Source organism: Bubalus kerabau, chromosome 5 (genome assembly GCF_029407905.1).
Source record: "Bubalus kerabau isolate K-KA32 ecotype Philippines breed swamp buffalo chromosome 5, PCC_UOA_SB_1v2, whole genome shotgun sequence".
NCBI classification, from domain to species: domain Eukaryota; kingdom Metazoa; phylum Chordata; class Mammalia; order Artiodactyla; family Bovidae; genus Bubalus; species Bubalus kerabau.
Window position 1 is genome coordinate 77,677,202 of NC_073628.1, and position 18,938 is coordinate 77,696,139.

Below are 18,938 nucleotides of genomic sequence, written 5' to 3' on the forward strand. Positions count from 1 at the left end.
GACAAAAAGAACTAACTGGTCCCTACCCTTCTTCAACACTTAAAGAACCACTCCAACCAACAGCAAACTGCATTTCTTCCTTCCCTTTATCACTATGTTTCCATTTTGCTGGGGAAAAAAAAAAAAAAAAATCATCACACAAAATAACTTTAATTACAGCATACTAAAACAGAATTTATTAATTTCATTATTTTCCTTTAGAATGATAGGTGCAGAATTTAATAGTTCTACATTAACTTATGTAGGTCTTTCTATAAGTAAATATAAGATAATGTTTAAAAATTTTTATAAGATTGTTATAAAACTCTTTAGTCTCTCTTCCAATGCAATCCATATAATAAAGTTATTAATTCTATGTATTACCCCATCATTTTTATTTATAAAACTTTTATCTTCAATTGGCAAAGAAAAATTTTCTAATAAATTTATGCTATTGGAGAGCAAATCTGCTTAATAGCGTGACTCCGTACCCATTTAATACAAGACCTTATTTTGATCAATGAGGTTTTCCACCTTCTATATATAGCCAAACTTTAATCTTCAACAAAAATTGTAAGCTAAGTTTATACCCCAAACAGGAAACAAGAGTACTGTGAGCTTTCAAATTAGAGTTGAAAGTCACCCAATTCACATTATTGCTGAGAAGGGGTCAGTGGCCTTTTTAGCTCTAACTGCCCCTTGTGAGAATTGGGCAATGCCCAAAACTGCTTCTGAAGTGCCAGATAGAGACAGCTCGAGTATCTGCAGCCAAGATTGAAAAACAGAGAGGAAAAAAACAGAAGAGAAAGGAAAAGAAAGGGGAAGAGAAAGAAATAAAAGAGAATCAAAAGTGCTGTGCAACATATCAAGCTATCAAATGCTACCATATAATGGAGAAGTAACACTTTTTCTTTCTACCTAATTCATTTTCTATTCTATGCATTAAAATAAATGAAAATTATAGAGTACTTACGCACTAGAAATACAGCTTTTTGTTCCCGAGCTATAACCATAAGATCATTGGTTGGAGATAATGATAAAATACAATCTTGAAGCCAGCAAGTTTTTTGTGGTTTGCAAGTATTTCCTTCTTCTTCCTGTGAGTAAAACTACAATTACTTTCATGGAAAAATATCAAGAACAGTTCAACTCACCGTGTCCACCTTGAGAAGCAATGGAAAAGAAACCTTCCCAATTCTTTTATCAAAACATGTCAAAGATGACCAATAAAAAAATACTCACCACAAGCAGATCTCAGTTTTGAAAATTCATGTAAAAATTTTAAATAAAACAGATAGCAAGACATTAAAAGAATCTCACATAGGGATCATTCCAGGAATGATTTAGTTAGGAAATCTGGTAACTAATCCTACTTGAGACAGATAGCTAGGGCATCTGCAGCTAGACAGCAAAGAAAGTATTACCTGACACTTATGGCCTGTAAAGTGTGACATTTCTTTTTATGTGATCTGAAAGGTGTTTTCTTTTTTTCAACTGAATATGTACTTACTATATAGGTAAATTCCTATGGTTAAAAAGTCACAGATCCAAAAAGGTCTTTGCAAAGTCTGACAATTCCTGTGTTCCAGCCACCCTGCTGTTCACTCTGGAGACAGCAGTGCGACTGTATCTCATGTGTATTTCCAGAGACACCATGCACACAGGCAAATACGATTAACTACCCCTTTCCCCTTTCCTGACACAAATGGTAGCATGCTACATACATACTTCTATATTTTTTTTCTCTTAACATATACCTTAGATTTCACTCTACCTAAAGTTCCTAAAATTTTTAATGGCTGTAGAACATTCCATTGTAGAAACACCCCAGCCCCCACTGATTGACATTTGTGTTGTTCAGTCTTTTGCTGCTACAAATGATGCTACAATGAATAATTTTATACATTTATCAGTTTATGTGGGAGGATGCCAGTAGGATAAGTTCCTAGTCAAAGGGAATGTGTGTTAGTAAATTTGCTAGCTATGCCCAAATTGTGCTCTGCAGAAGTTGTGTTAACTTACAATCTAACCCAGCAAGTTTTCAAAGTGCTTGCTTCCTCAGGGACTCTTCAAAAGCACTTTAACTCTGATCTTTGTCCAACTAGCACATAAAAAGTAGTATCTTAGTCTACAGCATTGCTCTTATGAGTGAGAATGGGTATTTTTTCATATGCTTAAGAGACTTTTCTATGAACAGTATATTGTTCCTTTCCTTTGCAGACCCCCTGTTGGGTTGCTGATCTTTCTCTAATTGATTTGTATATACTTTTTTTTACATCAAGCATTTATTTTTCCTGATAACATTGTATTGCTTATTGGAGATTTATTTTGTTTTATTCAAAACACAGAAAATAGAAGGGAAAAATCACCCACAATTGGGACACCACTGCATTTTCATACTATCATCCTAATGGCTATAGAAGTTTCTTTTCCTTAGAAACTGCCTAACTATTCTGCTATTTAGGGGCATGTTTTGACATTATTTAAAAAAATGCTACAACAAAACCTCTACATACCTTTCCCTTCTTTCATTTTCTACTTAGCATTTTTACATACAAAGAAAATTGGCCCTTTGAACAAAAGCTTTCCCCAGTTCATGTCATAGCTTAGTTTTCTTTATGCAGAATTTTAAAATTTTATGTCTTAAAATTACTGATCTATTTATATTTACTCTCTTATAGCTCCTAGGTTTTATGTCATTTGATCTTCCACCTTACTCAACCCTACCCGACAGCTTTTGGATTGAATTAACCAAGATGAGAGGGAAGAGGGGGGGAAGAGATGCAGGATGCTGTCATTAAAAAAAAAAAAAAAAAATTACGGTTTTTAAAGCTTTTAGGACTTCTCTGGTAGCTCAGATGGTAAAGAATCCCCCTGCAATGTGGGAGACCTTGGTTCTACCCCTGGGTTGGGAAGATCTCCTGGAGAAGGGAATGGCAACCCACTCCAGTATTCTTGCCTGGAGAATTCTGTGGACAGAGGAGCCTTGTGGGCTATAGTCCATGGGGTCGCAAAAAGTCAGACATGATTGCGTGACTAACACAAACAATAAGAATATATTGCTAGTACAATGAAATTTAAAGGATTTTAAAAACAGAAAATCATCCTAATCAGAAATATTATGGCAGTATTTCTAGGAAAGATAAATATTTCTTGCTGTGATACTATCAAAGAAATGTTTAAAACAGAAATAAAATACGGATTATAAGACACCCTTAGGAAAATCTCCAAGTAAGTCTGAAACCTCTGGAATAGCCATCGAATTATTTTTCCTTCTCAATGGAACACTGAGGAATCAACCATATTCCTCTTTCTTCTGCAAGGTACGCTAAAGAGGTTGCACTCACTCCCAAAAGATAGGGAGAAGAGTCATACTGGCAAGATCCCTTATTTTAGTAAAGCTACAATTTTTAGGACTTTTGTTATCTAGTCTGTTGTTTTTAATGTGTATTTTTCTACATATAAGCCAGGGAGAAAATTATTCCCTAAAAAGTGAAAGTTATAAGGTAAAAGTTGAGTTGTAATTCACTTCTCCCCTGACCCACAATCTCCACCCGAGTGCACGGTCTCTGGCCGGCACGCACCCAGGACTCCTCACAGCGCCTTGGCCGCCGAGGGCATCACCACCCTATGGTTTCCTCTACTTCAATGAGATCCAATTACACTAACTGACGTTCGGGAGTTTTCAAGGGAAAACATCCTTCAGAAAGAAGAATCAAAGCAGGGAGAGTGATACAGGGTTATTATTTAAGTGTTCTGTTTGATAAGAAATTAAGAGTATCTAAACTCTTTGACTGCTCTATAAAATTTCCATCTCATTGTAATAGAAAAGAAATCCAAACAATGTTCCAGAAAAGGGATAACACAGCTCTACTTTTGGCAAGCTCTATAAAAAAAATTTTTTTAAATAATAGAACATCTATACAAATGGGTTCCTTCCTTTTATCATACTTCCAAAATTTTGTTGAAACAGTAAACTCCAAAAAGTTTGTAAAAATTACTTTTCAACACAGAGTATTATTCCTGTTTTTATCCTCTTTTCAAAATACTGTCACTAGTAAGGATGAGAGCTGTGTTTACATTTGCCCAAAAGACAAAGAGTTTAAGAAATTCAAAGATGGAAGGCATTTAAAGACTAACTGGCCCACACCTCATTCTACAATAAAGATAGAAGTCTTGGGACGGTTAAAAATATGTACTCCCTGCCACACAATCAGCATCTGAGGCCAGAGGACGACCACTCTCATCTTGGTGGGTGACTGCAACAGATCTTTAAGAAGCCTTAGGATTTGACTCCTGGAGAAGGCAATGGCACCCACTCCAGTACTCTTGCCTGGAAAATCCCATGGACGGAGGAGCCTGGTAGGCTGCAGTCCATGGGGTTGCGGAGAGTCAGACATGACTGAGCAACTTCACTTTCACTTTTCACTTTGATGCATTGGAGAAGGAAATGGCAACCCACTCCAGTGTTCTTTCCTGGAGAATCCCAGGGATGGGGAAGCCTGGCGGGCTGCTGTCTGTGGGGTCGCACAGAGTCGGACACAACTGAAGCGACTTAGCAGCAGCAGCAGGATTTGACTCCAGTCTCAGTCAATGAAAAGTGTTTTCTCTAAAAGAACTGCCCTATTCCTCATCACTATATAGCAGACTGGGCTTCCCTGGTGGCTAAGAGGTAAAGAATTCAATTGCCAATGCAGGAGATGCAGGTTTGACTCCTGGGTCGGGAAGATCCCTCAGAGAAGAATGGCAACCTGCTCCAGAATTCTAGTCTGGGAAATCCCAGGAACAGAGGAGACTGGCTGGCTATAGTCCACAGGGTCACAAACAGTCTGGACACAACTTAGCAATGACACAACAACAATATACCAGGCTACTCTTCCTGTGGTTCTGCAAACTGATTTAGAGCTGTGAGGAACCATATTTGAACATGGGAGTCAGCACATTCTTGAGGCACTGCTCTGAGTTCTTCCTTTAGAAAGATTTCTTTCCTCTTTTCTATCTGTCCATCTCACATGCCAGTTCCTATTGCAATCCCATTCTCCTCTGACTTTACCATCCTTCGGATTTATTGCCATGAAAAGTCTTACTATTCTCTGATGTTTCTTCTGTGATTGCATTTCTCTAACCCTAGACTAGACGTCTTCGATACTTTCTATGACGCCTCTACTCCGCTCACTGCACAACCGCAAACATGAGTGAATAACAGCTTTCCAATTCCTCCTTATTTATATTCACAAAGATACCCAAATAACCTAGTATTTATTCTTACACATGAAACTATGTAACAGTGAGCAATTGATTCAAGGCTAGTATGCTAAGTAATGTATCCATAAGGAATAATAGTATCTTTAGTAATATTTTTCCTTAAGTAATTTTATGATTTAACATTTTAAGATTATGGCTGATGTATCCATGCAAAGAGTCGCAAAGAGTCAGACACGACTGAGCGACTGATCTGATCTGATCCATGTAGGTACAATATCCATGTAGGTACAAGGAAACACACTAAGAACTACTCTCTCTATTGGGTCTAGAATTCAGTGTCAAATTATAATCAAGCTTTGTCTGCCACCATGTTCAGCAAGTGGACTATAAGGCATTTCAGCACAAACATGAGTTCTGCCCTGTAAGAATTAACCAAGATGAAAGCAGAAGAAGTAGATATCACTGAGAAGCAAATTCAGAGAAACTACTCCACAATGCCTGGTTGTATCCCCACCCTTGCTGAGCCATCTCAATCATGTACATTTTTACTAATATGAAACCACATGGATCAGCATTCCAATTTCATCTATTGATGATGAGGGCTGGTGCGGGAGGGGTGAGAAGATGGCAAAACCAATACCTTCCATCACTCTTCACTCTCCAACTCTCCATCTTTCCTGTGACTGTGGGACTAAAAGCAGATCCTCCTAGTCTATCATGGCAAAGCTGAATGAGTACAAGTGGGAGTTCCATATACCAAAATTAAGTTATAAAACACTCACATGACTATATTATACAGGCAGAGGTCAGAGATACTGTGGGTTCAGCTACAGACCTCCACAATAAAGCAAACACCACAACAAAGTGAGTCACATGAATTTTTTGATTTCCCAGCACATATAAAAGTTATGTTTATACTATCCTGTGGTCTATTAAATGCATATTAGCATTATGTCTAAAAAATGTACACTCTGTAATTTAAAAATATTTATTGATAAAAAATGCTAACCATCATCTTAGCCTTCAGCAAATCATAATCATTTTACCAGTAGAGGATCTGAAATATTTCAAGAATTAGAAAATTGTGACAAAGAAACAGGAAGTGAACAAATGTTGTTGGAAAGTGGCATCAATCACTTGTTTGATGCAAGGTTACAACAAACCTTCAATTTGTTAAAAAGAAAAATAAACCACTATATCTGCAAAGTACAATGAAATAAGGTATGCTATTCCTTGTTGTTGTGGTTAAGTCACCTCCAACTCTTTTGCAACTTCACAGACTATAGCCTTCCAGGCTCTTCTGTCATGGGACTTCCCAGGCAAGAATACTGGAATACATTGCCATTTCCTTCCCTAGGGCTTGTACTATATTAGGTTACATTATATTAAGATATCATATCATCATTAGGATTTGACATGTTATAAAATTCTAGATTTAAAGCTTTAGTCTTGCTGCTTGGGAATGATGCTAGCTTGTCACGAAATCCAATGGTGTGTGCTCTTAACACAAGTTCGATAGCTCTTTTGATCCACAGCCACACTGGGGCGGGGTAGGAGCAACCACAAGTTCCTGGTCACATTTAATTCTGAAGATACAATATTCAATGTATCAGATTCGATAAAATAAAAAGCCTTTTAAGGACACAACTAAAAACAAGTATTATCTTTTAAATTATAAACAGAGCTAAAATGTGTTATTTCTCCACAGGCTTAGCTATTTTGCCCCATGCAGTATGAATTTTTATCAGAAAATGATAAAGCAAATGGAAGAACTGAAAACAATTGGGAGTGGAGGTGGGCGAAGTACTCCTATAAATCAAATGTCTTTCAGTAAGTCCTCAAAAAGAAAAAGAAATCCCTTGGTACATCTGAATCAACAATTAATATGCTGTACATAAAGGCAGGTGAAGAAGAAAAGGATGGGAAAGTAGATGTCCTACACTGTTCACTGTCCTAGAATGCCTGCTACTTACACCTGAGCAACATGGCAGGAATGAGGCCAGTCATGTGAAATCTCCTCTCACGATAAAGGAATCCTTTGGCGCCACCCTAAGCAGAGGACAGTGATTTCATCGAGAAGTGTTTGCCCCAGATGTGTGTTTGGGTTTGGCCACCTAACTCAACAGGAATGACACAGGGCTGACATCAGTGACCTGGATGATGTACACAGGAACATCTGCCAAACACTAAGTGCCAGACGCTGTGTTCAATGCTTTCCACATAAATCGTACTTAATTCTCACTGTTTCTCTCCAAGAAGGTTCCATTACTCCTCTCCTTCCCTACATCACACAGAGGGAGCGGGGATTTGGATGCAGGCATTTGCACGCAGGCCCTGGGGTGCAACTGCCTGGACAACCCCCTGTGCTGTTTCCATGCTGCACTGCCCTGAGAAGCTGCGCCCTAGAAGCAAAACAGTCACAGCCCCTTCAACTCCGCTCTGCTCTGCGTTCAGAATGAAGGGGGTGACAAGGAGCTCTAGTCTGCTTCTAACTGAAAGATGAGCACCCCTCGATGATTAAAAAAGTAAAGGGAGGAAAGTAGGCTGTCAAGATCTCATAAGAATGTGCCAACACACATTTGCTGGCTGGTAAGATGCAAGCTCATCACTGTTTTGTACCATAAGGACATCTGCTACCAATTAAGATTTTTCTGAAAACCTCCCACACGAATATGGGGCCTATGGCTATGAACAATGCTCCCTTGAAGGTAATGATTCTAAAATAATGTGATCATGTGATAAAGTACTTAATTTCCCTAGTGAGGCATGATATTTAAAAAAACAAAAACAGCACCATCAAGGAATACCTTGGCTTTCCACAAAAATCAGCATGCACTCAGATACCAAAGTTAACATTAAATTCATCCATTAGCTATAAAACACAGCTCCTGCTTAGGGGTGAGAAAAGAGAATGTATAATTTTCTTTTAGCATATCCTAAACTTCAAAGTTTTTTCTTTGCCTTGAGATTAGTAAAATATTTTCTTAATCTGCACAAATATGGAAGCCATCAATGTGGATTATGAAAGGGAATCCATTCTAAACACTAGGACTGTAACAAATACATATTTTAAAATTTTATTTCTTTTGATGTTAATCACACAAATTCATCAAACGATTAATCTTTCCCAAGGCAGCAGATGGAAAAATGTAGTAATTTAACCAACCTTTCATTATAGCTGGCCACCACAGGGGCTGGTAAATATCACTCTGAAGAGTGGCAAATGTTTTGTGGTGCATCAACCACTGTGATGACTAAAGAGCCCCCGCCCAGAGTAATTTTTCAAGGCTTTCAACTTCAGTTAATAAGTCCATTATTTGCAGTTTTCACTGTCACTGTCACTGTGCTGTCACAGACACGTACACGTAACAGTGGTGCCAACAGAATCCAGTACAAATAAGGGACTCCCAGCATAGTCAGCGTAAATTCTCAGTATTTCACTTCCTAATTCATGGGAATAAACTAGTCAGCTACACTTTCTGACTGATGCTGAAGCTGAAGCTCCAATATTTTGGCCACCTGATGTGAAGAGCTGACTCATTTGAAAAGACCCTGATGTTGGGAAAGATTGAAGGTAGGAGGAGAAGGGGATGACAGAGGATGAGATGGCTGGATGGCATCACCGACTCAGTGGACATGAGTCTGGGTAAACTTCTGGAGCTGGTGATGGACAGGGAGGCCTGGCGTGCTGCGGTTCATGGAGTCACAAAGAGTCGGACACAACTGAGCGACTGAACTGAACTGAACTACACTTTCTAAATCAAGAGATGTAAGTGCTTGGCAATTTTGAAACACAAAGAAGTAAATAACAATGCTATATAAGTTTTTTTTTTCTAGTTTCCTATTAGCGTATGTACTACCCAATGCTTCTCAAACTTTTTTTTTTAGGTTGCAGGACTTTCTTATTCCCAAACAAAATTTTATACAGTATTTTAACATATGAAATAGATAAAAGCAGAAATGAGGAAGCATCTCTGTAGAACCTTAGAGCTTTCTCTAACACAGCATGAAAAGTATTGGTCTTGGCCATTTTCCAGATCACAGACTAAAATTCTCAAATCAAACATCTTAAATTAAGGTCTTGTCAAAATTAAAATGAGGCAAGGCAAGAGCTACAAAGTTGGTTACAAATTTCATTACAGATAACACAAAGGAAAAAAATTTACAAACACAGTCACAAAAACCTCTGACTTCAATCTTTCAGTTTTTAAAATTATTTTTCTTTCTAACCTTAGAGTAACTTAACAATAATTCAGTAACCTTTCCAGTTTTATTTCAACTGCCAATTACAGTAGGATTAATTCTGCTATTATTTTAAATTGAATATATATGATCCCATTTTTAGAGAATTATCTGTTTGCCCATTCATCCAACCACTCAGCCAAATATGCCCACAATTACAACTTCTTAAAGTTAGTAATGATGAGTATTCTTAGATGTCAGAAAGTTGACTATCTTATTCTTTATATTTTTTTCCTACCTGAATTTTCTATAAACTTCATTTTTACAAAACAAATTCATTACTCACAAAAAATTCACTTCACAAATAATTACAACAAAACACCAAACATAAAAATCAAACTTCTTTATTTTTGAGACAACACTTAATACTAAAATCTATGTGCTTCCTGGGATATAAGAAAGTACTAAACAATTATTGCTCAAAATCTTTACTATCTTGTTGGACAAATAAGACTCAATAAACAAGAAATAATCAGCACCCAACATAAATAAGAACAGATCTGACAGTTAAACTATGCTATGGACCTTAGACCGCTATTAGTGTTCACACACACACACACACACACACACACACACACACCAGTACTGCTGCTGCTGCTGCTAAGTCGCTTCAGTCATGTCCGACTCTGTGCGACCCCATAGATGGCAGGCCACGAGGCTCCCCCGTCCCTGGGATTCTCTAGGCACAAACACACACACACAACAGTACACATTCCCCCAAAAATATCTGAGTAAAAAGATGACCAATCTCACTCATAAATTTAAAAATAAAATTAAAACACTGAAATGGCATTTCACATCATTCTGATTTTGCAAAGTATACAGTTTGATAATCTACTAGGGGCCAATGATTTCGAAAAGTACCGAAGTAAGAAAACACATCCATCTCTCATTGTCTTGAGTTTCCCAGGATTGATAAAAATAGGCATACAGAGAAATATTTCACTTTTTACAAAATAAATAGCGTACAATGATGGAAAGCAATTAGCTCAGAGATGTTTTCATTTCTGTGACACAGAGAGTGAAGGAAGACAGTCTCACTATGTTTGGAATATATGCTGAGGCAGGCTTTTAGAAGCACCATTTGGCAATTTCTATTCAAATTTGAAATATACATGTATACCTTTTCGGGATTCCCTGGTGGCTCCATGGTAAAGAATCCACCTGCCAATGCAGGAGACATGGGTTCCATCTCTGGGTCAGGAAGATCAACTAGAGAAGGAAATGGCAACCCACTCCAGTATTCTTACCTGGGAAATCCCTTGGATGGAAACTGGCGAGCTACAGACCATGGGATCGCAAAAGAGTCAGACATGACTTAGTAATAACTAAAACAACAACAACATGTATACCTTTTAGGAATTTATTCTAAAGGAAAAATAAGAATGGGTAACATTTACTGAGGCACATACTGTGTATGTTCCAGGTACTATTTTAAGCACTTCTCATTTCATCCTCCTAATAATCCTATAATTTTAATCCTATGACTAATAATCCTATTAGTTCCACTTTAGGAATGAGGTAACTGGAGAAGGCAATGGCACCCCACTCCAGTACTCTTGCCTGGAAAATCCCATGAATGGAGGAGCCTGGTAGGCTGCAGTCCATGGTGTCGCTAAGAGTCGGGCATGACTGAGCGACTTCACTTTCCCTTTCATGCATTGGAGAAGGAAATGGCAACCCACTCTAGCGTTCTTGCCTGGAGAATCCCAGGGACAGGGGAGCCTGGTGGGCTGCCGTCTATGGGGTCACACAGTCGGACACGACTGAAGTGACTTAGCAGCAGCAACTGGACTGAGAGAAGTTATAGAACTTTTCCAAGGTTCTACAGTCACTGAGTGGCAAAGACAGGATAGAAATTCCGGCAGTCTGACTTTCATTCATCATACTGCACACACGTGTAACCAAAGAGGCACAGTAGATGTAAAGATGATTACAGCGCTGCCTGTGACAGAAAAGAACAAGAACAAAGTAAAATGTCCCTCAATAGGGGTGTGCCTGAATCAAGCACAATACATCTAGACAATGAAATAGTACTACTTTAAAAGGACTAGATGATTTAAATATGGAGACACAGAAAAACCTCCACATTACACTAAATGGAAAAGGCAAGACTTAGAACAGTATGTAAAAATGAAATCTATACGGACCTTGACATAAAGAGAACTAAATGTATCAATTTTACTCTCACTTTCCCCAGCACTCTCAACCCCACTAAAACCAGCAGGAAAAGAGTTTGCTTCAAGTATGGGCAAAAAGAACAAGAGGAGAAAAACCACTAAAATTTGAGAACTAGAAAGCAGATGGACAGGAGGTAACTGATTTTACAGTCCTTAGAAAACTAACTCCCACTAAAGTGATGCTGGGGAAAGCTGAGAAGCAACTCCAGTTGCACTGCAAAATTGCCAACAGGCTTAGGAATTGGTGCCAGCTCCCTGTGGAAGGGAGAGCAAAGAGTGGCTAAAGTCAGAAGGCTTGGTTGAAAAAGTGCTTAGGCAGAGGCAGGTCCCTAGATCCCCGCCCTGACTCCTCACACTCAGTCGCTGTCCCTCTCTCCCTGCCAGAAGACCAGAGGGCCATCACTGTGCAAAACCAACTCCCAGAATCTAGCCTGCAGGAATGCCTTAGGAGCCCAGACTTGAACTAAAATGAACACCTGTCGAGAGCAAGGAAAAGCGGTGACTAAAATATGGAGACTAAATATGGAGACTAAAAATAGGTTGTTCTTAAATATTTAGGCATTAATATTGCCACTAAGACTGAGCCTGGACTGTTGGTTGGTCTGTGGCCTAAGACCCAGGAACATCTTACACTGTTTGCTGGTGAACAGTTCTTTAGCTGCACTTTTCATACGAGCAAACCACTCCACCGGAATCTACTAAAACCAAACTCACGGCCATAAAGATAAAAAGGGTTTTTTCCCCCCCTCCTTTTTAAAAAAAATTAAATAACTTTATTTTTTATATTGAGGTATGGTTGATTTACAAGGCCAAAAGCTTAGAGGCCCCCAAACGAGGCCAAGAAATTTTAGACAACAAAAGGGGGTAAAGGTGGAAAGAAAGGCTGAGAGAGTTACACAAAAAACCACGGGCTTTCCACGATTTCGATTTCTGAACTCCAACATGACTAACATTTTGGGTGGCCAATCCCGTTTTGGAGGATGCCCTGTGCCCTGTAAGACACTTTGCAGCATCCCTCCAGTTAGCACCTCCCCCCAAGCTATGACAAGCCAAAGTGTCTCGAGACATTGCCAAATGCCCCCTCAGTGGCAAAATCACCCCCGGTTGAGAAGCACTAGGCTAAACCCAGCTTCGTGTTAATGTGGAGAAGAAGGACATTGGGAAACAAAAGTGTTTCTAACAGTCCAAAGTCCTGATGAGGCCCACCTTAGGAAAGAGGCCCTCTGCAACCACACCCCTCACAGGAGAGCCTGGGGCGTGCCCGCAGCATCCTGTGGGTGCTCTCCTGCCTCTGGCCCAGCCTGTGCTTACGGCTCTTCTGTGCCAGATGGCACCAGAGTCCACTGGCACTAAAATAAGGCAAGATATTTTCCAGCATTACCCCCGATTATTGCCTGAGATGGTAAAGAATCTGCCTCCAATGTGGGAGGTCTGGGTTGGGAAGATTTCCTGGAGAAGGGAATAGCAGCCCGCTCCAGTATTCTTGTCTGGAGAAACCCATGGACAGAGGAGCGGGCTACAATCCAAGGAGTCACGAAGAGTCGGGCAGGACTGAGCAACTAACACTTTACTAATGCTCTAAGAATCTCTAATCAGGTCGTGCTGTCTCCTCTGGGGCCTCTATCTGGCCAGCATGCTTATATTCCCATTAATGTGTGAAATCAGTAGTGCCTCTGTAAACGGCATGCTATCACCTTCTGTATAACAGATGGAACAAAGTCCTAGAGTGTCTTTTTGAATGGAAATTTCCCATGCTGCCTACCTTAACTGAAGACCTTAACCCAAGACTTTTTGTGTTCCTGTTCCCGAAACTGCTGTCAAGCTAATCTTTGATTCTGTACTTCCAACCCTTTGGTTTTAATGAAAGAAAGCTCATTCAATCTGCCTTGCTAGTTAAAATTAAATTAACCTGCCAAGTTTCTTCCCACTGCCTCAACTCTCTTTATAGCATGAGGCTGAGCAAAATAGCACCTTACTCCCAAAGCAAAAAATTACACCCCAACTAAAAGCCCTTGCATGCATGATATGTAGCTTCAGTCATATCTGACTCTGTGTGACCCCATGGACTGTAGTTTGCCAGGTTTCTCTGTCCATAGGATTTTCCAGGCAAGAATACTGAAGTAGTTTGCCATTTTCTTCTCCAGGGGATCTTCTTGACCCAGGGATCGAACTCGTGTCTCTTGTATCTCCTGCACTGGCAGGCAGGTTCTTTACCACTAGCACCACCTGGGAAGCTCAATTCCCATTACAGCGTGAGGCTCAGCGAAGTATCACCTCCTTCCCAAAGTAAAAAACTATACCCCAACTAAAAGCCCTTGTGCTGTGCTGTGCATAGTTGCTCAGTCGTGTCCAACTCTGCAACCCCATGGACTGTAACCCGCCAGGCTCCTCTGTCCATGCGGATTCTCCAGGCAAGAATACTGGAGTGGGTTTGCCATCCTCCAGGGGGTCTTCCCAACCGAGGGATCGAACCCAAGTCTCCCACATTGCAGGTGGATTCTTTACCATCTGAGCCACCAGGGAAGCCCATTACAACACTGTAAAAAATACAATTTACTATCTGTCATACATCATTAAGTGATAGGTGTTATAGTACAATATCTTCTTTCCCCATTACCCCCAGTCAGGTACTATCTGTTACGATGCCAACTTAGAATTCAATATGGGGAAAGATCTTTGTTTAGCCTTCTCTTCCATCCTGAAAACCTATTCTGTTTGTCTTTCAATCCTTTAGTGTACTTACTCACAGGCGAGGAGGAATTTCTTAACCTTATTCAATGCACTTCTAGACATAAAAGTTACATCTGATATGGATCTTTTATTTGGGGCACTGTTAGGACTGATTTGTATCCCACCCCCAAATTCACAAGTTCTAACCCCAATGTGACTATCTGAAGATGGGCCTTTAATGAGGCAATTAGGGTGAAATAAAGTCTTAAGGGCACAGCCCCAACCTGTTACATTGGTATCCTTATAAGAGGAAGAAACACCAGAACCCACTCTCTGTCTTCATACACAGAGGAAAGGCCAGGTAAGGACGCAGCCGCCTGCAAGCCAGGAAGAAGAGTCTCATCAGAAACCAACCCGGATGGCACCCTGCCCTTGGGATTCCAGCCTCTGGGACTGTGAGAAAATGAATTTCTGTTGTTTAAGCCACCCAGTCTGCAGTATTCTGTTATGGCAGCCGAAGAGACTAACACAGGCATGAAATATCTATAGGAGAAGGACATTTGTCCTTTTCTATAATGGAAGTCATGCTTAAAGTTCCAAAGCCTGCCATACAGATGAATGCCTTCTTGGACGCGGCTGGCTATTGATGATAATAGATACTAGATTATGCTTTCTTCACTGAGTCCTCGTTCTACTTGACACCCCAGAAGGCTTTCTCTTTCCTTAGCAAAGCCTTATCCAGACCCCTGGTACTAAATCTCTGATTACAAAAGCTTTTTACTCCCTTCTGCCATAAAAATAAGAAACTACTATCAAAGAGTTGACAGTCTCCTGGAGATAAAAAGCACTCTGACTTTTTATAGCTCTTTTGCTGGACTCAATAGCAGTGAGCTGGCCTTCAGGTCGGCAGTCAGTGGCAGAGGCTGCCACACTTTACTCTTAGGTACCCTTCTCTGTGGTTCACTGACACACCACTGCAGCCTCCTAAAGACCAGAACACGACTCGTCTCTTAATGTCAGACTAAACAAGAATGAAAGCCTACTTTCATTACTCTGCTAGTCACAGTAACCGCCAATGGCAATTGGTGGAGAAGCCTCTCATTGTTTTGATTGTGATAGCACCCTGACTTAAAGCCACTCCACTTCTTCCAATCCTGTTCTCTCTCATCTTTAAGGATTGGAAGAAGTGGTCTCTCTCATCTTTAAGGGCTTCCCTGATAGCTCAGGTCTGTCTGCAATGCAGGAGACCCCAGTTTGATTCCTGGGTTGGGAACATCCCCTGGAGAAGGGATAGGCTACCCACTCCAGTATTCTTGGGCTTCCCTTTTGGCTCAGCTGGTAAAGAATCCGCCTGCAATGTGGGACACCTGGGTTCAATCCCTGGGTTGGGAAGATCTCCTGGAGAAGGGAAAGGCTACCCACTCCAGTAATTCTGGCCCGGAGAATTCCATGGACTGTGTAGTTCATGGGGTCGCAAAGAATCAGACCATGACTGAGTGACTTTCACTGCACTCATCTTTAATGTGGACAAGAACTTTCAAGGGACTCACGGAAGGCAGGGTTTGGGTTTGCTGTCTGTACATGACAAGAGAGGGTAGGAAGCTCCCTCTCCATTCCAACTAGGTGGTTACACCTACTACCCTGACTACAGCGTGCCACTTCTGCATTTCACACATTGGACAAAATGCACTCTTGATTCTTGCTAGGCCCCTGGAGCTGGCTGTGCCTTTGGAGTTGTTAATCACCGTAGATGGTAGCAGAAGTAACAGAAGTCTCTTGCTTCAGCTGAGTAAAATTACTAATAGTCCTGGTTATAAAATTTTTCTCAACAGAACTTCATAATGATGCTACATAGAGAAAGTTCTGGATGCTGCTGCTGTGTCAGGCAGAGGTCACATCCTTTTCCCTGGCCACAGTGCCATGTTGTCTTGTTTTGAAGACTGGATCCAAATTCAAAGACGCTCTCTTAAACAGTGCAGGATGACTTGATCATCTGAATAACTGCCTCAGTGTTCTAGCCCACTTTTGTTGTCATCCAAATACCTTCTCCCTCACCATATATATGAGACTATGACAGGGCAAAGGGTTCAAACAGTTAGGAATGACTGGTACCCCCAAACTGTTGTCAACAGGCCTAACAATACTGCCTTACTTGTGCATTTCAAGTCCACAGTGTGAGCAAATCCATCAAGACAAAGAGAAAAAGCCACCCTCGTTCCCAAGGGTCACTTGTGAATACTCAACTTTTATGTGAATCAAGCCATGCTCCACATGTGAGTAATTTCATGTGTTTTCAGAAGGAGCAGAAGCATATTTTGGCTTTTAACTGAAACAGTTAAGATATGTCATCCCTAGATTTAGGATCGCCTTCTCAATAAAGAGAAGACAACATACTTACATGTCAGATTGAAAGGAGATTGGTAACACTCACACAGTCTAACTAGGCTGTCATTGTCCCCGTCACCAGGATCAGCTGGGAAGGTGCAACATCAAAATGAAGTACTGAACAATAAACAACCCATGACCTTTATGAGCATGAGAGGCAACCTATCACACAGAGCAGCCAAGGTGAGCTTCAAAAACCAGAAATCAGTGTGGTTTCTGATCACACGTAGAATAAACTTCAAATTCACAAAGCCTTACCAGGCCTGCCTGCTTCTCTGACCCCAGCCTGTAGTGATCCCATGGACTACAGCCCACCAGGCTCCTCTGTCCATGGAATTCCCCAGGCAAGAATACTGGAGTGGGTTGCCATTTCCTTCTCCAGGGGATCTTCCTGGCCCAGGGATAGAACCCGGGTCTCCCACATTGCAGGTGGATTCTTTACTGTCTGAGCCACCAGGGAAGTCCCATTTTCTCCTATGTTGGCTTATACGCCATGAGAAACTGTGAGCTTAAGGAAGGCAAAACCAAAAAGCAGGTCTATGACACACAATCAGTGAACCCACCCCAGTAATATTATCAGGGAAGATGTAGCAGATCTTTGTAAGGAGAACTAGCCTTGCACACAAATCCCCAACTGTGTCATTCACAAATAAAAATCCATTCCAAATGGACCAGCAGACTCTTTAAGATGAGGGCCTCTGGGCCTCTAAATAGGTACCAAAACTCAGCACCAGCTTATTTTTCTGTAGTTTTCCTCTTTTTTTTTTTTTTTTGGCCACATCATGTGGCATACGGGATCTTAGTTCCCAGATCAGGATAGAACCCATACCCTCTGCAGCAGAAGCAAGAAGTCCTAACCACTGGACCACCAGGGAAGTCCCTGACCTCATATAAATCTACACACCGCACCCCCCCCCCCCCACCCAAATATCCTACACTGGATGCTGAAGAACAGACTCAGTAAAATCCTCATATGAGCTCTGATGGTGAAATGAAAAGGAGAGAGAATTGAAGACAATCTAGAGTCTAAGTTATGAGTAAGCAGAAACTAGTCAGTCTTATTAGCAAATGCAGACAGTATAACTGAGTCTCCCTGTTGACACAGAACTAGAGCAGAAAGGGACAAGGTGGTGTTTGCAGAGGTGATGGGATAACTAAGTTCCTTGAGCTGCACCGCATCCTATGCAGCACATCCCAATCCTCCTTGAGGTCCTTTGAAATGGTCCCCTGTTCTGCATCTCCCCTTGGAGCTTTGCTACAACTCTATATGACATTAACATGCTCTGCTGCTCACAACATGATGCTCTTTCATTTCTCCTCCACATCTATTCTTTTTGTCTTTTCCAACACAGTAAGTGATACACCATGCATTCAGTAGCTCAAGCCAAGTATCTGGAAGGATTTTCAAAGACCTTTTATTATGGGCAGTTTCAAAGATTGACAAAAATAAAGAGAATGGTACCTATTACTCAGCTTTAGGGAGCAGCAACATCTTGTTATACTTTATCTACTATACACCATGCCCCAGATTAAAGAAATTAATTCTAGGTTCTTCCTCCCCCGCTCATACCTCACAGCCAATTCATAGGAATGTCTTAGCATTATCTCTCAAACTCATCCTGAATCTACCAATTTCTCATTTTCTCTATCTTAATGCAAGTCACCATCATTTCTCAACTAAACTCCTCTAACAGCCTCCTAATTGGTCTCCCTTGCTTCCACTTTTGCTCCCTACTTCAATCTATTCTAAACAGCAGCAAGATGAACAATAAGGAATCAGATCAGTGTGGTTTCCTATTGCATTTAGAATAAAGTTCAAATTCATGAAGTCTTTAATCAGGCCGGTTTGCTTCTCTAATCCTCTCTTGTGGCCACCTCAGTCCTGCCAAGCCCCACTGGCCTTCTCTACCTTCCTTCTAATACCAAGCCCATCCTGCCACAGGGCCTTTGCATGAGCTGTTGCCCTGGCCTGCGATGCTCTTTGCCAGACCTATACCTCACTGATTCTCCGCCATCTTTCAAACCTCTGCTTAAAGTCACATCCTCCTAAACACCTTCCCAGGCCACCCAATCTACAGTTGTTACACCACCATTTGCATTCTCTACTACCACCATTTGATATTTTTCATGTATCTTAAAAAAAATTTTTTTCCCCTCTCTCCCCAGCTAGGCACAGGGATGATATAAGATCTATCCAGTATATAGGTTCATTTCTCTTTCTTAAAACAAAAACAAAAACAAAAACAAAAACAAAACTAAACCCTGATTTTGTTCAGG

At 40.7% G+C, this 18,938-nt stretch overlaps 1 protein-coding gene across 1 annotated transcript in view; it reads right to left on the minus strand.

The window, feature by feature from the left end:
- RAB3GAP2 (RAB3 GTPase activating non-catalytic protein subunit 2) overlaps positions 1-18,938 on the minus strand; it is a 100,908-nt gene that overhangs the window by 59,876 nt on the left and 22,094 nt on the right. Inside the window, exons 3-4 of the mRNA XM_055581924.1 lie at positions 953-1,076; positions 27-108 (exon numbers count right to left, since the gene is read on the minus strand). Of these exons, the coding sequence (XP_055437899.1) occupies positions 27-108; positions 953-1,076 (206 nt within the window). The remainder of the gene's footprint in view (positions 1-26; positions 109-952; positions 1,077-18,938) is intronic.